Genomic DNA, 25,621 nt, shown 5'->3' on the forward strand with positions numbered 1-25,621 from the left:
GGGAGGTTCACCAGATTAATCCCTGGGATGGAGGGATTGAGGAGACTGGATCTATATTCCCTGCAGCTTTGTAGAATGGGGGTTGACACTTACAAAATTATTATAGGGTATGATGGGGTGAATGTAGAAAAGTTGTTTCCCCTGGTTGTTGAGCCTTAAAGCAAGGACTTAATGGCAGGGAAGAGGTAGCTCATTTAAGTTCAGTGGTGAATCTTTGAAATTCTCTACATCCAGTGGCTGTGGAAGCTCAATCATTGAGCATATTTAAGATAGATTTCTGGAGACTAATCATGTCAAAGGATATGGAGATAATGCCAGAAATTAGCATGGACATAGATGATAAGGCATGATCTAAATGCACTCTTGATGGGCTGAATGGCCAAATCCTCATTCTATGTTCTTTAGTGGATATTCCAAAATAGGAAAATTTCAAGTCAACTGACTTCAGAGATATTAACATCCAGGTTTTAGAGATTTTTGCCACTTAACAAAGAAACAAGTGAGAGCAGATGATTGAGGGAACATGTAAATGAAAAAGAATGGAGATCACAGAAATCTTTTCATAGAATCTCTACAGTATGGACGTAGGCCATTCAGATCATTGTTTCCACACTGACCTTCTGAAGAGCATTCTACTCAAACTCAGCTCCCTACCACATCCCTGTAATCTTGCATTTTCATAGCTAATCCACGTAGCCTGCAGATCTTTGGATTATGGAGCATCCAAAGGAAATCCACGCAGACACAGGGAGAACATGTAACCTCCAGACAGTCAATCGCCCGAGGCTGGAATTGAACCTGGGTCCCTGGCGCTATGAGGTCATAGTGCTAACCATTCAGTCACTGTGCTGGCCCAAATATGATTGGCAGGATTCGAACCTGCACAGGAAATCCCAATGGATTTTTAATCCAGCACTTTCACCATTCTGCCACTGCTGGAGGCCCCATAGAATCATAGAACCCCTACAGTGCAGAAAGAGGCCATTCAACCCATGGAGTCTGCAACGACACTCTGAAAAGCATCCCGTCCAGTCCCTGTTACTTTGCATTTATTATGGCTAATCCACCTAGTCTGCAAATCCCTAGGTACTATGGGTAATTTAGTATGGTCAATCCACCTGATCTGTACATTTTAAACTGTGGGTGGAAATCAGAGCACCCGGAGGAAACCCACACAAAAAAAGGGAGAATATGCAACAGTTGCCCGTGGGCGGGTTGAACCTGGGTCCCTGGAGTTGTGAAGTGCCGATGGAACACAGAACAAAAAGTAAGACATTGTGCACAGCAATGACCCAAATGCTCAATTTTATTTAGATACATTCATTTGAAAGAATTGTGCCTCTAAAAGAAGTGATTTCATTTCTCCATGAATTCAATTGCTCAAGTGCACATAAATGCAAAGCTATTAAACTCTGTGCGTGGCTGATTATTGAGATAATTGATAGTTAAACTAGAGTTGGCAGCCATTCACTTCTTGCAAAATAAGAAGACGCCAGCTACGCCAACAAGTCTGTCTCAAACCTGTCAGGATCTGACATGCCATGAAGTTTTGTTTCTTTCATAACAAGATGCAACAGGAAGTACATTGATTAAACAAAAAGGATATACAACAAACATTGTACTTTCCTGATAAAATGCTGTGAGCATATTTTTGTTATCAACCTATTAACTCAAGTCAAATTAAGTGAAGGTCCAACTTATACTTTCCTATTTTTGTTCTTTTAATGATAATATATTGGATAAGTGTAATTTATTGCAAGAACAGAGCACTTTGTTATTCTGCTACTCTCCTGCCCTCTCCATTGGGAGGTGTCAGGGAGTCCAATGATGATCTCCTGCTGTGAATCTACAAGTTAATGTTTCCTCAGGCCAATGCATAACAGAAAGCTGAGGATAAGGCTGGAGCAGGGTTTTCTTTTGCATTTCATTTCAGAAAGTAAAAATGGAGATATTTTTGTGACTTATTTTTGAGAACCTGCTATTAGGGAAATTAAGGTAATTCAAAATATTGCTTTGTGCTCACAGGATAAATTGGTGCCTGCGTTATTGGTATAAGATAGCCATCCACAGTTTATGTCAGAAGAGTCTGAAACATTTCTGAGTAAGAATACAGCCAAACACACTACAGAGGAACCTCAATTATCCGGCATTCGATTTTTCAAATTTTGGATTATCTGAACAAGATCACAAGGTCCTGATGTTTGGCTAAACACTGTTATCCGGCGTTCCATTATCCAAACAAAATACTCCCTCCATCCATGTTATTCGGATAATCGAGATTCCTCTGTAATTCCACCAATGCTTTCGACACTGAATGATGCTGTGTAAAGATTTGTACAGATTTTGAAGCAGTGATTATATAAGTATTAGTAAGGTGACACACTGGGCAACAATTTCCATGTTTCTCTTCAAGACATACTTGACAATTTTCTGCTCTTGTACAGAATAACTCCACTGTCTACTATCGATGGCTCACTTTAGAGTTTAAAGACACACCAGCAACAAGGTTTAGTTTGCTTAACCCTGGCATCAACAGGCAAAGCAAGACAAGATAAAGAAATACTCATGATTGATGACGCATGAAACGTAGAGTTCAGTGCTAGTCAAATGATTGTGGCAAAAAGCCAGCAAGATGTTATTCCAAATCAACAAAGGTAGCATTCACATTAATGTGAACAATGGGATAATGTGAACAATGGGATAATATCACAAAGCTCACCTGATGTAAAAAAAATCATCAGGAAAACTTTCTACATTGTAGAGTAGCATTAGACTGTAATGTGTGCACACTCACAGAATTATGATGACATCTATTATCAGAAGGAAAATTACATTTTTCCTGCCTTACTGAAACGAATAAAGGTTCCCTTTCAAGCTTTACCTTCTGCTAATATCACATTTTTTTTCAGATAACTATGTTTGTAATTCAATATAATGGAAATAAATAAACGGCTGAGTAGCTGCAAAGAAATTTCAGTAGTTAAAAGATTAAAAGGAAATAGAGTTAAACTGTTACAAGCAAAATAAACCAACCCTCATCCTGATATTAGTTTTGGTTATACTATTAGCCCAATTTTAACTGCCCTGTCCTTTGTTTATAAACCCAATGGGAATCAGATATGTGCCAGACTCATCAATTCCACATTGTACATATGCTTCAACATCATTTTTTCAGGTGCAATTTGGTCCATGTATGAGGCCCTCATCCCAGATGGACAAGTGCCTCATTCAGATTTAAATCATTGCAGTCTGATAACATTAATTAGATCTCACACTACTTACACTTTTGTGACAAGATCAGTGTCATGAAAGGAGTAGGATCAGACACAGCCAGGAATTTGGAATCCTGAAATCACACAGAAAAGAGGGAGGCCATTCAAACCATTTTCACTCTACTGGCTTTTCAAAGAATTACAAATGTGTTCTATTCCTTTTCTCATTTCTTAAATCCCAGCATTTTTTTTTTCTATTTTTACTAAACAGAGGATTCCCTTTTGAAAGTTACCACTCAGGCAGAGCATTCCAGATCATCACAATTCACCATAACAAAATTTCTACTCATCTTCCTGCTATGGCTTCAGTCTTCTTAATACTTAACTAGAGGGAACCTCTGCTCATCCAGTATTGGATATTGGATAAATTGTCAGATCATTTAGCAACTATACAGGACTCAGGAGAGGTGGTAAATTCGCTATTTTAGGTAGTGCTGCTGAAGGGCAGCAAATAGGTACGAATGCAAATGCCTGTGGGGCACCAGAAGTAATAGTCTGGAAGTAGGAACAGTTGTCATTTCAAGTGTTAGTCTGCATTATTAAAATAGATAAGCATGTTTCCATCCAGTTGGAAAGGCATTAGGAGGTGCTGGTGTAGTGTACCACCTTCAAAGGCTACAAACAAGAAGAATAAGGAAGGATGATTTACCTTTGTTACAGTCCTAACATGATTTGTTACAAAGAATGTCATTTGTAATTGAGAGCTGTTCCAGTGCTCTAGCAGGGGCTTGGTTGGATGCAAACAGGGAATTCTGGAAAAGGTGGAGGTGTAAATGAGAGGCGACACCACAACAAAATACTTTGGATAAGAAAGTGTTAAGTGTTACTTAGACCAGAACCTGTGCTCAAAGACAACAAGTGGGCGCAGCTTATGTGTACTGATAAAAGACATTATTTGCATACAAGACTAGCAGCTGATCTAAACAGGAATTCATGATTTGGAGGTGCAGGTGTTGGACTGGGCTGTACAAAGGTAAAAACCACACAACACTAGATTATAATCCAACAGGTTTATTTGGAAGTACTATCTTTTGGAGCACTGCTCCTTCATCAGCTCCAAAAGCTAGTGCTTCCAAATAAACCTGTTGGACAATAACCTGGTGTTGTGTGATTTTTAACTTTAAACAGAAACTGTTTTACATATTGTAAGATTGTGTATGGTAATTCTTGACATACTGTTTCTTTGAATTGAACGGTCTCACACCCACACAGTTTCTAGGTAAAATTTTGTCTACCTATTTCCTATAGAGCTGCAACTTTAAATGCAATGTTTTAAACCAACATTATCCAGTTTTTAAAGTCATGGGAGCAGATTTTCTTCTGTCTGTTCAATGATGCAATTTAGTAGTTGCAGAACATTTGTCTGCCCCAAGAGTTTATATTGATGGTAACCAATAATTAAGGATAGGAGTATGGGTAGGGGTATGGGTATGGGTGGGTTGCGCTTCGGCGGGTCAGTGTGGACTTGTTGGGCCGAAGGGCCTGTTTCCACCCTGTAAGTAATCTAATCTAATCTATTTGCTTGATTATGATGGATTCTCAGCAATATTATTCCATATCTTTCCATATTTGGTTTCTTCTGCAGATTAGCATGGCTGATAGTATAGGTCAAATAAAATGTGGAATAAGAAGAGTTTAATTTCTGACTTGCCCAGTACATTTGAAATGATTATAATTTTTTTCTCCTTAACGTCTCCTCCTTTGCCTCTGGACTATCCCTTCTGCTACCAATTTTTATCTTAGCATAAATCATGTATAAATGTGCTGTCCTTCATCGCTAAATACCTGCCCAATATACATCCATTATCGCATGCATGAAAAATTAACACAGTTACATCTAGTGACAAAAAACACAGTAAAAGAGCTCCTCAGCCAATTCCTCCCACACCTGATGCAGTCGTTGCAGAGGAAATTGCCCAATATGGTTCAGAGAGTAAACACAGCTTTTTTGTTTTACAATTTTGCTCTATGTTTATCTTTTCATTTTTGACAACTATGCACTACATACAAAGCCTCTGTGTTCAATCTCATGATTTCCCTTTCAGTGATACCATGACTGGAAGGTTTTGGTTTTCGCTCCAACTTTAATTGTAAGAACTACATCAATTACAATCATTGTCTTTCACATCTCAGTCAATCTACAGGGTCTACCAGTCCTGATTACTTACAGACCCTTTCAGGTGCAAGTATGTTTTCACAAGTTTCACAGAATTTATTAAGTTTATCAAAACAAGTACAAAATAATGATATTTAATGCAGGCAGTGATTTTCATTTGATCCACTTGGGATACCAACTTGTGGTTTCTGGGTAACACGACACATTTTGTTCTCTTCTAGTAATTGAAATAGCTCATTGGTCTTTAGTCTTCTTACTGTAACAGTTGGTTCCATGAGACAACTTAATTTTATACTTTGAGGGTGCTGAAGCTTTATCTTACTACGTGATTGGATTTGGATTACATCATTGTCCCTCATGATAATGTGACGACTCCATGGTTGACATGATTGAATTAGATTTACATTATGTCAATCATGCTAGCTCGACTAATCTGATACAACCTTTTCATTTTATAGTCTACAATCCAGCTTGCCTAGTCACCCTATTGTGTGTGTGTATGTATATATAGACAAAATTTTACAGATTAGAGTATGTCATCAAGGAACCCAAACAAAACTGGAGTCAGTGGAAATTGTGGGCAAAACTCTCTCTCCTAGTTAGAGTCACAAAGGCAAAAAGCAAGATGGTTGTGGTTTTTTTAAAGTAAGCCACCTCAGCTGCACAAAGAATAGGAAAGGTTTAGAGGAATATGGGCCAAGTAAAGATGGAACTAATTTAATTTGGGAAAATTGGTCGGCATGGACGAATTGGACTGAATGGTCTGTTTCTATGCTGTTTGACTCTATAACATTTCTGCAGGAGATCTTCAAGGGAATGTGCTAGGCCCTTTCAACTTCAGCTGCTTCATCAATGACCTTCCTTCCATTAACATAAAACACTGAGATGTTCACTGATGATAGCACCATTCACAACACATGTACTGAAGCAATCTATGTCCAAATGCAGCAAGATCTCGACAACATATAGGTTTGAGCTGACAAGTGGCAAGAAACATTTGTGCCAGGCAACAACCATCTCCAACAATGAGACAATTGTCGAGGAGAGCCCCTGACATGCAACACCATTACTATCACTGAATTCCCCATTATCAGCATCCAGCGTGTTACTATTGATCTTAGCGAGTTTTGAGATTGATTAGAAACTTAACGAGACTAGCCATGTAAAGACAGTGCCCACAAGAACAGGTCAGCAGCTAGAAACCCTGCCACACCTCCTGACTGCCCAAACCTATCTATCATCTACAAGACACATGTCAGAAATGAAGAAATATTTCCCACATGTCTGGATGAGTGCAGCTCTAAAAACATGCAAAAAGTTTGACACCATCCAGGATAAGGCAACCCAATTGATTGTCACCACATCCACAAATATTCAATCTCTCCACCACCGACGCTCAGTAGCAGCATTGTGTACCATGTATAAAATTCATCAAAGTTACTTAGACAGCAGCTTCTAAACCAACTATCACACTCTAGAAGGACAAGGGCAGCATATACATGGGAACACTACCACCTGCAAGTTCCCTTCTAAGCCATTCATCATCCTAACTTGGAAACCTCTTGCCATTCAGAGTTGCTGGATTAGAATCATGGAACTCCCTCCCTAGTGGGTCTACCTACACTTAATGGAGAAGGCAGCTCACCACCACCTTCTCAATGAAAGCAAGATTGGACATTAAATGCTGGAGAATCACCCACCTCCCATGAATAAATAAAGTTAGAATTGATTGATTGTTTGCTGAATTATTGTATTGTGACATTGCATCACTCGGTACAGAAATAATACCCACCATTCAAATGAACTTATCCATTATGCTTTACAAGTTATGTTATATGCAGAATGGAATTCTAATAAACATACTTCAATTTATGACAATTCAGTTCTAATTGTACTATAGTTATAAAAAGAAAATCTGAACAACTAACAACTGCTTGTTCTATTAGACCCTTTAGGAAATGACTATACTGCTTTAAAATTCAAATTGATGTTTCTTAACAAGACAATGTAGTTGTGTTATATAGGTCTGTGTCCCTGACTTAACACTTGAACGAAATTATTTTCAATATCTCTGTTGCAGAGAACAGTTACTCTTTAGAATGAATGTTTGGAGAAAAATGTGCAGTAGAATTCATTTACTCAGAGTCAATTGAAAGTGAGGTCACTCATGACATTTCAGACATTCCTTGCAGTAAGACTTTAATAGCACGATCTGCCAATAGAACGAAACCGTACCACATTGGGATACAATAGAATTTAATGTCTGTTCACCACCCTCCTCCTCCCGTGGTAGGAACCTTCCTGCCTTCATACACTTAAATCTGGGTCCAGAAGGCTTGAGGATTGCCTTCTTTTCCAGAGGCCAGTTGAAACACAATTGCCCACTCAATGGCCTCACCCCACTGTCAGAAGTATTAAACCTACCACAGGTGGGTAAGTTATCACATTGGAGGGCCCTGGGAAACACCCCAATCCCATCCTACTCTTTCTTACAATCCCTCCAAACCTCTAGTCAGTGACCCCTCCTGTTGACCCCATATTGCCTCGTCACCTGTGGCTTGGTCCCTTTGTTGATGTTGCATTATCAGCTACAGCACAGCTCAGTTTTTCTCCCTACCTGTTGTCCTTTGTTCAGCGAAGTTGTGAATCCTCTGCCATGGCCAAACTAAAGGAAAAGGTAAAGCCATTGCAGATTTAGTGTGGATATTAATTGCTGACCTTGCAATGCTTACTCATGAATGCAAACAATTTTCTGCTTCCTTAAGATTTATATTAAATTAGATTAGATTAGATTACTTACAGTGTGGAAACAGGCCCTTTGGCCCAACAAGTCCACACCGACCCGCCGAAGCGCAACCCACCCAGACCCATTCCCCTACATTTACCCCTGCACCTAACACTACTGGCAATTTAGCATGGCCAATTCACCTAACCCACACATTTTTGGACTGTGGGAGGAAACCGGAGCACCCAGAGGAAACCCACGCAGACACAGGGAGAATGTGCAAACTCCACACAGTCAGTCGCCTGAGGCAGGAACTGAACCCAGGTCTCTGGCGCTGTGAGGCAGCAGTGCTAACCACTGTGCCACCCTGCCGCCCACTACATTCTAATACTACATGTAAAAACTGTATTGTGATAAAGCTTTAATATCTACTTTGCCATTTATACAGAAAAAACAATTTACTGAAATTGAAACACAGGATATGGCTTCCTCATATTGTGTCAAATTGTGTTAGCTAATGCCACTACAAAATTCTAGCATTTCACAACCGAGAGGCATAAATGCAAGTTGTTGTTGTGTTTTGTGGCTATATTTTGTAATGACTGTGAGTGATGCATAGCATGCTTCTGAAAAGAATCAGAGCATTTTTGCAAAAGAAAACAAAAGTTGTCTAATATTTTCAGATAATGATTTTATCAGTGTTGGTTACAATATTGAAATAAAGGATATTAGAGCTGTAGCATATTGATAGCAAAGGATAATAAATATTTATTTAAGTTCTTGCTTTACACACGTTTTAAAAATGTTTTAAGTGAATGCAATTTTGTAAGAGGAGAGTGTTTTATAATACTGACATTTAGTAGATACGAGGTAGAATTGGGCCAACATAAGTGATAGAGAGTTTTTTTCTGGCAAGGTAAAAGATGGGAAAAAAGTATTGACTGATTCCTCTGTTTACAGACCCCAGGCAGGCCCAGTCATCACCACCATGGTCATATGATCAGTCATACCCACCCTATCTGAGTCAGATGACTTCACCTTCCATACATTCCACAACCCCTCTCTCCTCTGCCCGTGCCACAGGGCTTCCTGCAATCACTGCTGACGTGCCAAGACGACTTTCAGGTAGACAATCTCAGGAGTAACTTCCTGTGTATTTAAACTTTTGAATATGGTTGGGAGGTCTGGTGTGGGGGCGGGGGGGGCGGGGGGGGGGGGGGGGGGGGTGGTGGGTGGGAAGTTGGGATGTGGTGGGGTGGCTGGGTGGGAATTTAAGTCATTAATTTAGTTACTGAAAATGTACAGAAGGAAGTCATAAGTACTTTCTCTTGAAATACTACTTCCTTATCTTAAAATCCAGATAGCTTGTTTTCTTTCCTTACTGTTGCAAAGTGTTTGGTCAAAGGTTTTAGGTATTTTTCATAGTCATGGTATTCATTTGATAACTTATCTTTGTACCTGTAAATAAATGTAAAGATGTTTTCAGTTTCCTTACATCTAATTATATTCTGTGCAGTGTAGGCAAAAATCCTCAATGGACTTTACCTGTTTCTTATTGGATTTGGATAGACATTTCCAATTTGACGTATGAAAGATTAAGTCTATGATTAATAAGAGGTTTCATAAAAATATTTTGAAACTACTTTTAATGTCAACAAAGCGTTTTCTGAAGTTGGTGATGAATTTCTGTAGGGATTCTCTCACTGACCATTCTGCAGCACGTTGAAGACCTGTGGAAATAATGGAAAAATGGAATAAACAGTCAGCACCCAAGATATGTATTAAAAGTAACCAGTATCTCAAACCATTGAATATAGTTAGAACATTCTGATAATGTTCTAATAAGCAGTTTTCCTTTCCGTCTACATGATAAACATGTTTCTTGCTTCATCTATGTTGTATTGCTCATCCAATGTTTTATTTCCAGACTCATTTATTCCAGCGTTTTTGCAAACTCCCATCTCCTGCACTCCATAAATAGGAGTTCATCCAATGCACTGCTGCCCATATCCCAATCCACAGCAAGTCTGGTTCACCTATCACTCCACTACTCACTAACCTACATTAACTCCTACCACATCAGAACATTGGTTTTAAAATTCTCATCCTTGTGTCAAAATCATTTTGTGGTCTTGCCTTTCTGAAACTCCTCCAGGCCTACAACCCCAATCAACTCTGTTCTCCTCCAACGACCGTCCATTGCAGTCATAGGTTCTGAAGTGTTTTCCTTTATACTCTCTTATCTCTCCATTTTTTTCCTCCTTTAAGCACCTGCTTAAAAGTTAACTTCTGTGAACAAAGTTTATTTCTGCTTCTTCTGGTTTTTGCCAGCATCATAGATTAATATTTGTTTCTGCCAACATTTACATTGGTAAGTGTTAGATAAACCAGCCATAGAGGTGATAATCCAAATAATGAAAATAATCTAAAGATGACATTTTTTTTAATCCTGTACTTAACTACTTGTTGTTGTTATGGTTGATTAATCTTCCAAAAAGCAACTTGCAACATGCTCCTATGTCAAAAGTCCTATACAATATGGCATTTGATTGGATAACAGGGTGTGAATTCTATACTTACGTCCCACAAATTAAGCCAGGAGTACCTCCAGAAACTGACTATCCACTATAGAAGAGACAAAGATCTCTGTGTTGGATGAGCCCCATTCCAACATGGTAAACCAAAACCAGATATTACTCAATGTGCAGACGCTTCACCAGGTCCCAGTTGACCTGGGGTGCAGAATCTACCACTTCCACAGGGCTATCCCAGAAACCATGCCTTACAGGTGGGAAGTAGCAAAAGTTTAGTTCTGGCTGTGGTAGCAACTGTTCAGGTAAACTCTTCCTGAACTTACACTTTACCATTCTCCCTCAGAATAGATCAACAATTTAAGGACTTTTCTTTTTTGCCTTTAGTTGAATAAAACATAACTTCTGTTTATAAAATGTATCTTTCTTTGAAAATCTATTAGTATGCCCAACTTGATTCTTAAATCTGTATTTAAACATTCGTTAAAGGGGGACAAGAATTTGAATTTTTTTATCTTGCACTCACCAGAACTAGAAAGCAAGAAACAAACTTGAATAAAAAGGTACCATCTTATGTAGTCTGATTGCTTGGGCTATTGTTGGCATGCAGATGTTGCAAAAACAGTTACCTGTCAATCTTAATTCTCAGATCAGGTAAGTTGATAGTGATTGGTCAAGGTGTTGCCATGGAGATCAAGCAGCAATTGGCTGTCTCCATGACACAATTTTATGAAAAATTTCAATGTATGCACACATTAGTCTATACAAAATAGGGACCTGCATCTTTTTAAAACATTAATGCATGCGATGAGAGCATCATCGGCTAAGCCAGCAAATATTGCCCATCTCAGAGTCAACCACATTGCTGTAGATTTGGAGTCATGTGTAGTCCATGACTAGATAAGGATGGCAATTTCCTTCCCTAAAGGACATTAGTGAACCAGATGGGTCTTTTCTGACAATCATTTCATAGCTATCATCAGACTCTTAATTCCAGATATTTGTTGAATTCAAGTTCTACCATCTGCTATGGCAAGATTCAAACCTGGATCTCCATTACTGGGATCTTTATATTAACAGTCTAGCAATTGTACCACCAGATCATCTCCTCCCCATGGTATATGTGGCTTCTAGCATGCATAAATGCATCACATTGTGAGCATAACAAATGACTTTAAACTGGTTTCCAATGTAACTGTTAGCACAATCTGGATGATTTAATAAATCATTTCCAATAGCAGAATGGCATCAAATAGTGGGTATGATTTTCTAAGGCTGGTTGAGTACAGTAAGCATACTGCCAGCTCTGAATGGTCGAAGGGACGTGTTGTTTGATATAGTCCACCAGTTATTGGGATATATGGCCTACATTCATGGTATCACTTCAGCACTGAAAATCATGTATTACATTGCTCCCTCATTTGGTTGGCTTGACAGCAGCATCCTGTTAGTGAAGAAAACTGTGGAGTTAATGCATAGCAGCAGCAAGAGACAGCCAGCTCCTCCTATTGTTCAAATGTTTGAGGCATCTTTCCTTTCCAGGTAAATGGGGCACTGCTCAGGGTCAAAAATGATACATGCAGGAACTTTCTTGATTTTGCAATTGGAATGATTTGATCAGGGTATCTGTTATAATGCAGGATAGTTTTCATGTGGCCTTTCTCAGAATTAAACTTACAAAGTGAACAGATGGCTTGGTCCCTGTTCACAAATTTGTCAATAAAACTGATCTTGGAGCACGTGATTGCAGTATATATTAACTAGTAAATATTGACTTCCAATAGATAATAGTTAAGAACTCTGGCAACTAATGAGGGGTGCGCATTTGATTGTTCCATTTCAATGGTAAATTTGAGTGCTAAGTTGGAATGTATTACGCTATGTAACAAAATATTTTGATGTAACTGTGGATTCAAATATCACAAATATTCCGTCCATGTACCAGAAATATACAATGGGTAGGAGTTTGTGGTCTGTCCATTGAAGATGCATTTCTCATGGTAACCAGCATAAACATTAGCAAGAATTGAATGTTGACATACATGGTGTCATTGAAACTAAACTCAACTGCATGGGTTGCTAAATTCATGAGTTCTATGCACACTGATTCACTCACAAGGTGGCAAGTCGAGATTGCCATGATATGGTGACACAATGCAAATCTCAAAAGCTTCTTTGAACAGTTTGTTGGTAAAAAAGCTAGCAATTTTGAAAGTGCGCATGGACTGTTACTCAAAATATGCAGATCATGTATGGTCTTAGCGAATGTGAAACATTCCTTCACAATGTATGTAAATTCAGTGCACAGTAAACTCATTTAGAACTGATTACACCAGTTCACACAACAGTTTCGTTAATTCATTGTTGTGCAGAACTAGACATTGCAGTACTTCTGTGTGGCTTGGACAGTCCATACAAGCATGAGCCATGAGGAAGAATCCAATCACACATGTCCAAGTCCAACAAGTGACTCTCCAGGTTGTTTTGCAGTGCAGCTGTTCTGTTGTGTGTAGTAGTAGGTCCTTTAGTTATAACCTTGGAACCATCATTTTACACGAGTAATCACAATCCAGTTGCGACGGGTTCTTGTTGAGTCTCCATGCTGATAATGGTCCAACCAATCAGCAACCTTTCCTCATGCTGTGTGAAATGGTTATAAAATTTGTTCGGTGTGCTTCTTGAGCGCAAGATGAAACATTTTAATTTTTTGTCTCCAATTAACGATGTTTAAATTCAGTACTTCCAAGTAATTAAACAGTATTTATATTAAAAATTGAATTAGTGGTACAATCACAAGGAAGGGTGAGTAACAGGGTGTCCTATTGATAAGTGTTATGGACCAGGCCAGACCCCCTCAAAACATTTCAAGAAGGTAGCCCAGACTCTAACTTTTCTAGTTGTTTTAAGCAGATGTACAGTGGATATTTCAGGAATGATGCAGCTAGTCAAACCACTCCAGTTTTAAAAACAGAATTTATTTACACACTACTGAATGAAACACAAACAAAAGAGAACAGAATACAGAATAACTTAACCTATCTGAAAACCCAACTGACTCTATCGCAACTTAATGGTGCTGTTCCAATTTCCTGCAACATCCCAATAACATACCCCTTGGCAAAAAGGTAAGTTCAAACACAAGTACTTACAGGAGAGAGAGAGAGAAATGGCAGAGAGGATTAGCTAGGGATTGTTTGCTGAATGGAACTTCTTTTCACACCAGCAGCTGTTTCTCTGGGTCCCCATTAAAAACTGAACCAAACTAGAAAGATTCCTGCACTGGGAGAACTGGCCATTCCCTTTCATTGTACAAGTATTTTAAAACAAATCTCAAAGCCGTTTCTCCTGATTGTTGCCTTCGGCAATATTTATTAGCCATAACTGAAGTGGCCTAATCCCAGACAAATCAGAACCTCTGTCTTTTGCAACCACTTTTGGAAAAAACCAAGTACAACATAACCTTGTTCAAGAAGCAGCTTCATCACATAAGTATACATCACGATGCTCTCCTTCACTACATAGTCAAATAGTGTAGAACGTTCCTCTCCAAAAGGTGGTGAGAGAGGTATAAGATGTTGCAATAATCAGGCGAGTAGGCACTGGTGAGATAACTGCCCCCTTCTTGCTATCTCACCAATCAACTGCTCGGCAAAAGGTTCAGTAGGGAATTTTCTCAACCTGCCACCAATTAAGGTCATTCACTGGTTATTTGATGACCACTTAAGGGGCTTAACTTGCTACCTCTCTGATTTTCTGCCTTCCTCGCAGGCAAGAAATTTATTTGGTTTCCTGACAAGGTAAACTATGTAACTTGCGTCCTATTTTGGGAAAGTGGGAGAATTGGATGAGGGGACAAGAGTGAAGCCTCTGAAAGCCACCCCTGCCCTTGTCTCTGATCCCAATCACTGTATCCTCTCCTTCACCAGGTGAAGCAGGAAAGAAAAGCTGTACCTTCTCATCATTGACACTTCTGAGGAATAGGCCTCAAAAAAACAGTCTTTCGGATCCGGAAGCTGCTGTGTTGACTTACAATTTCTAAGGAGTAGGAATGCTTCTGTCGAGGTCTGTGATAGGCTAGCATACACATTGAAGAATGCCCATCATATAACTGCAGGCAAGGATGCCCGAAGCATGGTACATTGGCGAGACCAAACAGACATTACAACAATGGATGAATGGACACCATGCAACAATCACCACGCTGGAGTGTTCCCTCCCAATCAGGGACCACTTCAGCAGTCAGGGACATTCAGCCTCGGACCATCGGGTAACCATCCTCTAAGGCGGAGTTCTGGACAGGCAACAACGCAAATTGGCCGAGCAGAGGCTGATAGCCAAGTTTGGTACCCATGAAGATGGCCTCAACTGGGACCTTAGGTTCATGTCAAACAACAAGTGACCCCACTGCACTATACACTCTCTCTCACATACACACTCACGCACTCATGCAGACCCTCTCTCATACACAAGCTCTCTCTCTCATATGCACAACATAACACCTCCCACACTCTCACCTCTCACAGGGTTATGCTCCATCAGACTTACATACACACTTTACCAAGCTCGCACACACGCAAATAGACACTCTTTCAATGTACACTCACACTCGCAGTCACACACTAATCCTGTCTCTCTCTCCTGCATGTGCACACACATATAAGTTTACGGGGTGAATTTGTATTTGCAGAATTATATTTGCAGATACATTTGCTTTTGCTCAAAAATTGCAGAACCTCCAAGCAGTTGATGCAGGCAGTGAATCCATATAATATTTGTAAGTCCCACTTTGGAAATAGAACCAGTCTGACTCAAGATTGGTCTGACTCACCCCATTAATGCATTCTCTGAACTGAGATGTCACCTTTGGTTATAAAAGCTTAAATGGTCTTGAGAATGTTACTTAAAAGAAGTTCCGCGATTTACATGTTAAAGAACCGAAACCAGCAAATCCATTATAAAAGGTGAGAGACTTAACAATCTAGGTTTGTTCATATATCATTTTATTCTTTTGCAAGAAATTCTGTGTCTTAGGGTTCTGCTTCACAGCCACCTGATGAAGAAGCAGTGTTCCGAAAGCTAGTGCTTCCAAATAAACCTGTTGGACTATAACCTGGTGTTATGTGATTTTTAACTTTGTCCGCCCGAGTCCAACACCGGCTCCTCCAAGTGATCTAACAGCTAATTGTCATGTGATTAGTCGAGTTTTCATGGTGGTGAGGCTAGTGAGGTAGTTGACACCTAACATGCTTGCCCCCACACTTTATTTTAAAAGAGAAAATTGTAACCAAAACTTAGTAATACATGGAGAACATCCAGTACAATGAAGCATTAAAGTTTATGCCAATAGCGATGGAGCTGTATCCCAGCAGGAGTTACAACATTCAGGACAGGAAGGAAAAACGTGAATCGGAGGAGAAAAAAGATGTACATCAAACATGCCCTGTCCTTTGGCGTAACAGTGGCAATTAAAAATCTGATTTTTTAATAATAGGAACATTCTGTTTAAAAGTCAAAGAAAGGTGCCAACAGAATTCAATCAACTTCCCTCAGCTTCCATTTCCCTTTGGCATTATAGAGTTAGGTGTTGTCATGATTTATTTGGATGTACAATATTTATAGTACAAGCTACTCTCATTCTCGCAGAGACAGCAAGCCGTGCACAAGCTCCTTCAATCAAGCAGAATCAATCATACAGTATATGTGACCTTCCACACATTGAATTTGACTTACTTTTACTCCAACATTTTGCAGCTACTTGTTGATAAGTTACCCATGCCAGTTTGATCTATTGATTGGTTTGTATTTCACTAAAATAAATTAGTCAAAGAGTGTGGTGCTGGAAAAACACAGCCAGTCAGGCAGCATTCATGGAACAGGAGAGTCAACATTTTGAGCATAAGCCCTTCATCAGGAATGAGCCTTGTGGTCCAACAGGGCTGAGAGATAAATGGGAGGGGGCTGGGTCTGGGGAGGGGAAGGTAGCTGGGAATGCGATAGGTGAAGGTGATAGATTGGAGAGGAGGGTGGAGTGGATAGGTGGGAAAGAAGATGGACGGAGGAGAAAGTGAGGTCTGCAGATGCTGGAGATCAGAGCTGAAAATGTGTTGCTGGAAAAGCGCAGCAGGTCAGGCAGCATCCAGGGAACAGGAGAATCGATGTTTCGGGCATAAGCCCTTCTTCAGGTGGGGAAGAAGATGGACGGGTCAGACAATTCAAGAGGGCAATGCTGAGTTGCAAGAGTGCATCTGGGATAAGGTGAGGAGAGGGGAAATGAGGAAACTGGTGAAATCCACATTGATCCCATGTAGTTGGAGGGTCCCAAGGTGAAAGATGAGGCAAGCTTCCTCCAGGCGTTGGGTGGTTAGGGTTTGGTTCCACCTTGGGACCCTCCAAACAGGATCAATGTAGGTTTCACCAGTTTCTTCATTCCCCTTCCCTCCTTCCTTCCTTATCCAAGAACCAACCTTCTAACTCAGCACCACCCTGTTGACCTGTCCACCTCCCTTCCCACCTATCCAATCCATCCTCCTCTCTGACCTATCACCTTCACCTCCACCTCCATGTACTATCGCATTCCCAGCTACCTTCCCTCCAGCCCACCCCCCCTCCCATTTATCTCTCAGTCCCCTTGGGCCACAAGTCTTATTCCTGATGAAGGGCTTATGCTTGAAACGTCGACTCTCCTGCTCCTTGGATGCTGCCAGACCGGCTGTGCTCTTCCAGCACCACAATCTTCGATTCTGATCTCCAGCATCTGCAGTCCTCACTTTCTCCTACTAAAATAAATTAGCCAATGGAATCACCTTTGCTGAAACAGAACATTAGTTTCAAACTATTAAAAACATCCAACGGATTTTTATCCTTTTTTTAAAACAAACCTATTTTACACTGCTATGAAATAGGAAGTAAACATTCCTTCAAATAGAGTGTACTTTTCTTTGGGGCAAAACAACAATCTTTACTTTTATGAACAGTTTAATTACTAGTCCCTTGTGAGCAATTAGGACTTTGCACCATGTTCAGCAGCATCAAAGAATCAGAATTTTCAGTGCATTAAAAGAATTCCCTTTTGAAATAAATTTAAGTTTACAGTATTAGATGAAAACATTTTGGCATCTTTTATATTGAAATAAAAGCAGATGAGAAAGAACTACCCTAAAACAGCTGTTGCATTTGATCTGTACGTTATATTTAGAACATATTTAAGTTGTTTGGTTCAGTGATATTTTTAAAGTATATGAAAAACTTTACAAGTAGCACATTGTTAAGCAATTGCTGTTTTGAATCTCCAATAAACCTCCTATTGACTGGCTCAAATCTCTTCCAGGTTCTGTACAGAATAAAACAGTTCCATATGAATAACGGTGGCAGCAATAGGCACTTCAGGTTCTCTCTAAAGTCACAAGTAACAACTTGATATAATTTCACTTCAGATTAATTTAAAATCCATGACTGGGTAAACAGAGGCTCACTCACCAATACTACAGAAACCCCTTTCTTGTTCTGTGCCATATGTTAATAGGAAGTGGGGCTTGAGTTGTGGTAATGTAACCACAGCAATTCCTCATATACAGATAATTCAGTCCAGACTAACCATGGCCTAAGGCAATGTAGAGAGAATAATACAAGAATTAAATAAATACAAATAGAATAACTTTGTGACACAAGAAAACTATGCTTTCTCCCTGTCTGTTACATAACGGATTGTGAGCAATAATCAAATCAAAGGCTTTGGCTGCTATTATAAACCAAGATCAATGTTTCAAAAGTTTATAATTATTTTCTGAATCTCATAGATGTCAATAGCACTGAGATTTGGATTTTACATTTGGGATTGGGACCACAACATTTGGATCAATTCTAGGTTCCCACGTTGAATAGTGTGATCAGGTCTCGAGATAGGGAGTTACAACAGGGCCCATTAACTAGGGCCTGAGGCTCCAATGATCCTGCTGTACTGAGGAAAGAGGATCAGAGACCCAGTTCAGGAGGAGCATGTGAACCTGTGATTTTTGGCCCTGTGTCTGTGCAATCTTTGGAGAGCTGGTTAATTAATGATCAGAGGATATATTCAGCAGCTAGTGTCCTGAGATCAGACAGTCAATAGGAGGCCCTCCAATGTTGATAGATTGTCAGCCCCAACTCACAATAGACATCAAGAGAAAAATTTTGATTACTTAAAAGGTATAGGTGCCATGCTGTGATTATGGAGCACTAAATGGCCAGAATTGTGGCCTGACAGCCATGCTAGATATTTGATTTGATTTGATTTACAGATTTTATTTTATTTATCAGATGTGATTTATTTATGGTCACATGTACTGAATTACAAAGTATAACAAAAAATGTCGTATACTGTTGCCACTCTTCAGAGTCATCTTAAATCACAGAAAAAAAAACTCAAAACAGAATATAAAGGCAAAAAGTAAAGAAAAAAGTGTTCAATTTTACAGTCCTTCTTGTTATGTGCTCCACCATTGGCCCGGTGGCGAAGCAGGAGTCCCCCTTACTGTGCTGCCACTGCCAGAATGAACATCGCCACTCTTTGGCGCCATCTCACCTCCACCAACACCCTTGCCACTAAGAGACCTCAATGAGCCTTGCCAATGAAGAGGCCACTGATGCCACCAGATATCATATTGGCCCAATCTCGAATCAGCTGCCACCATGAATCCACTTCAGGCATACCTCACCAGAGCAGCCGCTGCTGATGCCACTAGGTCGCATACTGGGCCCAAACCCGCCACCATCAACATCTCCATGAATGCATTGAGTCTGAACACATACACTGCCAGGAACCCAAAATCGTCTCTGCCACAGCAGCCATGAGTCAGTACAGAAGCCACTGGGAATACAAACCGTCTGCTGCCGCTGCAAGTTCATGCTGGTGCCACTCACTGCTGCCAATGCCGTCACTGTGACCAAGCTCTTCAACAAGAGGTAAGTAAAATAAAAGAGAAAGTAAGGAAAAACAATGAGAAAAGAGAGGAAAAAAGGAAAAGTAATTAAAAGAAAAATGGACGGAGCAGACAAGCCTGGGCCCAGAAGCCTTACTTCACCGCCATGGATATGGGTAAGAGTCCTGCACAGCATGAAACACTGCCCACTTCCCACTTACATGGATACTGCTTTCTCTTGTTCCATTTTGGCTGCAATGTGGGATCCATCTGCCAAGTGAAAAATTCTAATCAATGGACAAGAGGCAACTTAAAAGCCCCCTTAATTACCTTCAAGGCTACCTTGCCACTTGCAGGTAGGCAACTGTTCTGGTCACAATCTATCCTTCTTGTAAATGAGTGAAAGCTAGGATGGTGCTGACATGCAGGGCAGCAACCTGCAATTCCAGCCTTGCCTTTATTCCTGAAACCATTGGCATGCAAAAATCCCACCCAATGTATTTGTTTGGTGGATTTTATTACAGCACCAACTGCAGTCCTTGCGTTGTTTTTGTGTGATAATTTCACAGTCAAGTAAATATCACAACATCACTGCAGGTTCATTGATAAATAATCTACAGTTAATTGTGGATAATTCCACACATCATTTTATGAGGCATTCATTGTTTTGGTTTTTAATGCACCAACAGCTGATTTGCTTGGAGACAGGTTAAATTCTTTCATAATCTCTGTAGAACCTGTATTTAAAAGTTTAACCTCTGGTAATAATGTGGCAGACACAATTTATTGTTCCATTCCAGTTTCTGATGTGAAAAGCATCCTTCATCCTGAAGAACTGTGAAAAGGAAGTGTCTGATGTGCCAGTGAAATGGGAAGTTTTATTTTGTTTTACCCAGCCAGTAGCATAACCAGGATATATAAGAGAGAGTGCTAGTTTTCTTTTCAGTAATGCAGCAATGCCATTCACTTATTTGAGAGTCCTCTCATAGGCAGCAGCTGTTGCACACTGCTATGTCCTCCAAAATGATGATCAAAGTGGTCTTGTTTATTTATGAAAGGAGGCACTGAAACAATGATTGAGTGCCACTCTGGGTCAGTGTACAAGGCAGTGATTTAGTTGTACTTTTTTCCCCTGGATTGGCACAACTTGTACCAAACTGTGGCTGGGTTTGCATCATTGATAGTGTATAGCGAAAAATACAAAGTGTGCTAATGTTGCCATCAAATTACATCAAGGGTTTGCCCCAATCCACGCTGTGACTTTGGTGGGACATTGCCAGAAGTGCCCATTTATGGTGTTATACTTGTAGCTCTACTTACATTTGCTAAAGTAACAGCAGACGATCAGGTGAGCCCCTGGGGAAATTCAGGGCCATTATCTTGAGGCACAAAGTGTGAAAATGTACTGCCAAGTACAAATAAAACCACTGCCAAAGCAGTCATAGTGTACACAGCTGCATAACTAAATATTGGGGAAGGGCCTGCCCTTATTGTTTGTTCACATCTGTTACTTACATTTCACCTTTGCTAAGTTATTGCCAAAAAAGCAAAAGGAAAATAAGAATAAAGCCTTTCTTGTGGTGAGTGTGGTTGGACTAGAATGTGGTAAAGGTAAGTTCAATTGAGGCATTCCAAAGGGAGTTCATTGAAAAGGAACAATGCGAGTGTTATGGGAAGAAAGCAGGACAATGCTTAAAATGAAATGCTCCATCAGAGAGCAGGTAAAAACACAAAAAAGCCAAATGGCATCCTTATGCACTATAATGATTCTGCAATTCTAACCTAAAAAGGTAGATTTTTAGTTTTACAGGAATTCTCAACAGACCAACCACAACACTGCTTCACCAAATTCAAACCTTATGTTGAAAATTTGCTGGTAATGATTCAACCTGGAAGGCTCCTGAATATATAAAGAGCTTTGGTACAGGAAAATGAAGGGAAGTTACAGTAAAAATGCTAAATCTGAACAAGTTCATAGAATCAAAGAATTTTACTGTACAGAAGGCCATATGACCCAGTGTTTCTATAACAGCTCCCGAAACAGCTTCCCAGCTAGTCCTATCTCCATAGTCTTCTGAATTCACCACTTTCAAATATACATCCAGCTCTCTTTTGAAACCTCCTATGGAATCCACCGCTACCATTCTCCCAGGTAGCATATTCCAAATTGTAACAACTCTCCGCGGAAGAAATTTCTCCATATCTCACTCCTAGTTCTCTTGACAGTTTTGAAATTGTGACCCCTGGTAACTGATATACCAACTGGTGGAAACTGGATATCCTCTTTTACCAGTCAAAATTGTTTTTATTCTTAACACCTCAATTAGATCATCTCTTAATCTTCTCTGCTCCAAGGAGAATAAGCCCAATTTCTCTAATCTTTCCTCATATCTAAAATCTGTCATTCCTGGCATCATTCTCATAAATCTCCTTTGAACTCTCTCCAGGGCTTTAACATCATTTCTTAAATAAAATGCCCAGAACTAGAGACAATACTCCAAACCTGGTCTGACCAATGATCACTTAAGATGTAGCATCACTTCTTTGCTTTTGTACTCCACGCCTCTATTTATAAAGCTAAAGATTCAATAAGCCTTCTTAACAACTGTTACAACTTACCTGACCACTTTCAGAGAATCATGCACATGAATCCCAAGGTCCCGCTGCTCCTTTACTGCCCTCAACGTTGTACCATTGAGCCTGTCCTGTTTCCCAATGTTACTTCCACCAGAATGCATTGCCTCATATTTCTCTACATTGAAATTCATCTGCCCAGATGTCTGCCCATTTGGCCAATTTGCTAATGTCCCTCTGAAATAGCTCAGCAGCATCCTCACAATTCATTATTCTCCCTATCTTGGTATCATGTGCAAATTTAGAGATTTTGCTCTCAACACCCATCTCCTAATCATGTATATAAATCAGAAAGAGCAAGGGTCCCAACACTGATTCCTGGGAAATGCCACTTTGAACTCATCTCCAATCTGAGAAATGCTCATCTCTACCTACCTGCTGTTTCCTATCTTTTAGCCAACTTCTAATCCATGCTACCAAGGATCCACCAATCAATCCCAAACATTTCTAATTTGCCAACCAACCTGGCACAGTATCAAATGCTTTCTGAACGTCCTAATATGCAGCATTCACAGCATTACTGTCATTCACTATGTATGTCACCTTGTCAAAGAACTTAATTAAGGTTATTTGAAATTGTTTATGTATTGTTGCAGTGACTTAGAGAAAACGTATATCTTTAGCTCAAGTTAATCAGTGAATGTTCATTCACATTGACTGTTGGGGCTGCCAAATGTCTAATGGGTGATCTGCAAAGTTGGTTGTCCAGTGGAGCAAATTTGTTCAATGAAATTAATTATATTTTTCTCTTTTTCTCTTGAGGTTAATTATAAAGCACATATAAACGCATTTACAAAAATGTTTGTAATGGATTTGTTTAAAAACTGGAAGCTTTGATTTACTTATTTAAATGGTTTTTATTCAAACAGATTTTTTTTTGTAGATTAGCCAAACATTCTTTTGTATTTCTGTCATGTTGTGGATAATTGCTCTGCTCCCAATCAGTTGTCAATGTCTCCCTTGATTGCCCGCTGGAAGGACTGAAGTACAGACTGAGCAGGAAGATATTGGGCTGAATCTTATATTTTTGTTTGCTAAACCCAAATTGCATTGAGTTTTTGGAAGGTTATTCTCCATATGGTCAAGGGAGTTGTTTCCTTACCTATTATCTTACTATATTAATGAAGCGCATCTCATCAACCATCCCTATTATATCTCTTACATCCAATTTCCACCACATCTTACTACATGCTGTTCCCAAAACTTGACACTCAATAGATATCCACATCCCTAGCATCCATATATCCTTCTTTGAAGGGCTTATGTACACAGGGCCAAGCATTGGTAATCTGGTGGTGTCTCTCACTAGCAACATCATGACAGAGGAACCACAAAGCCACGTTGTTCTCGGCACATAGCCAACATGGCTGTCATTTCCTCACACGTATAACCACATTCTCTCATCCTACTCACTGTTTAACTGCCATGCAACATACTTCACCTGTCTGTAGCTATACGAGGTTTAACCACCCTATATAAGTCACCATTACTCTGCTCCTAAGGTCCACTGGATATCCTCAATTTATCACTGTCTCGTAGGGAAGTATCACATACAGGAAGGCAATCAATCAGTCAGTTGTTGGTGGCATATGCCGCAAATGGGGGCTGAGCATACCTCACCACATTGTAAGACAGGCTGCACCTTGATAATTGGGAACATGCCTGCATTATCCATCCAGATTCAGGTTCAACCTGTGCAGAACTTGGTGAAGGAACCATGCCAGCTGAGTGGCCAACCAACGTCACTAAGAAGGAAGTACTTGTAGCCCTGCGGCACCTTTCCTCACACCCCCCACCACCACCATGTAGAGACCCACCACATTGAGCTTTGCCCACTGCTGTTTTCCCAGTCCACCGAATTCCAACATTGTACCTTGATGCTTCTTTAAGCTGATCCTGTCGAGGCCAGTTATGCTCCAAGTCCCCTCTTGTTACCATCCAATGTAGTTCTCCGTAACCATCAACTGCACCCACCCCACTCCACATCTCTGGCTGCCATCATCAATCAACCCCATGTCATGACTGATGAGAGCCCTGATCGCTGTGTTGGCAGCTCCCAAACTGATGATTTAGGCTTCCCCTGATTGCATATACTAACACTACAGGACTGACTGCCTGCCACACACATACATACATATACATACACATGCACGCACATACTGGACTGTACTGGGGGAGATCACAAGTGGTTAACTAACTGTGTTGAAGCCCCTGGACTGAGGACTAGACCCCATCAGTTTCCAACCTAGCCATTTGGTTTCATAAATATGCAGCATGTTTATCACACATACAGATGGGGATGCTGTAGGTGTTGGATTAACACCTTAATTTGCCATTTACTAAAATGTTTACCCTTCCACTAGACAAATCCCTACTGGCAAGCAGCCTGTGTGTCTGGGCTAAACAGCACCTCAAAATGGCAGTGGTGAAAGTCTTTGGTGACATGGCATGCAAGACAATGCAAAGCATGGATGGTGTGAGCATGTAGTTGGCGCAAATTGTGCAAGTGCTAAGAAAGCATTCATGCTTCAATGCTTAGTACTATCATAAAGCCCACAATGGCAAATAGTTACTTTTATGAATGCATGCTGCCTTTGGGAAGCCAAAATGTATATCCACAACCAGGGCCTTTTAAACTTAATCTCTACTCTCTGCTGATCATTGTTTTTTTTTGGATCAGAAGTTCAGTCATAGGACTGATCCTTTCTTAAGGGGGAAAGACTGGTAGCTATAGGATTTCAGATTTTAGCCATGGCTGAGAAATCAGAAGTCTTCAATAAGTAGGCAAAAGGGCAGAAACAATCTGAACATTTTTCAGTCAGAACAATATAAGTATTATTGAACAGATATTTTTCCAAAAATCAGAAGCTTATACATCTAATGATTATAATAAATATTTAACCAATTGCTTCTTGAAAATTACCCCTTTCTTCAAATGGATAAATGATTTATAATAGCTTTAAAATGTGAGCTGGTATAACCAACTTTTGTGTATGTAGTGCCATCGCTCAACTTCCCCTCATGTACTGTAGAATTGATTGCTTTTGCTTGAAGAAAGCTAATAGGTATACTTCGTACTCAGAGGGAGTGCCTCCAACAAAAAGTACATAGCAATAAGGAAACTAAATCATCACATTTCTTTTCACATATAGTAACATTATTCTAACTGTGAGACTTAAAAAATAATTGTATTAATCTTTGGGACATCAACGTAAAATCAGTTAGTGTTTCTCAAGGAACTTGAAATCTTGCTGCAATTTTACATTGCCTTTTCTAGAAACAAATCTGAGACTTTTATAATATAATTAGTTATGTTGAAGCAGACAGGGGGTGTACTTCATTCCACCCTGTAATTGCTCTCCTCTACCATTAATATATTGGTTGCATAACTAACAGACCAGATGAATGGGCTTCTTCACGGCTTTCTACGTGAGTTCTAATTTACA

At 39.9% G+C, this 25,621-nt stretch overlaps 1 protein-coding gene across 4 annotated transcripts in view; it reads left to right on the forward strand.

Moving 5' to 3' along the window:
- Window positions 1–25,621, forward strand: part of LOC122543810 (runt-related transcription factor 2) — a 157,426-nt gene that overhangs the window by 120,135 nt on the left and 11,670 nt on the right. For 3 of the 4 annotated variants that reach the window (XM_087979828.1, XM_087979835.1, XM_043682629.2), the window contains one exon: window positions 9,074–9,238. The exons of the other annotated variant lie outside the window; for it this stretch is intronic. In XM_087979828.1, the coding sequence (XP_087835954.1) occupies window positions 9,074–9,238 (165 nt within the window). The remainder of the gene's footprint in view (window positions 1–9,073; window positions 9,239–25,621) is intronic. 4 annotated transcript variants of the gene reach the window in all.

The sequence above is a fragment of the Chiloscyllium plagiosum genome, unplaced genomic scaffold, assembly GCF_037043375.1.
Source record: "Chiloscyllium plagiosum isolate Xiang-an unplaced genomic scaffold, Cpla_swu_hap1 HiC_scaffold_3, whole genome shotgun sequence".
NCBI lineage: Eukaryota > Metazoa > Chordata > Chondrichthyes > Orectolobiformes > Hemiscylliidae > Chiloscyllium > Chiloscyllium plagiosum.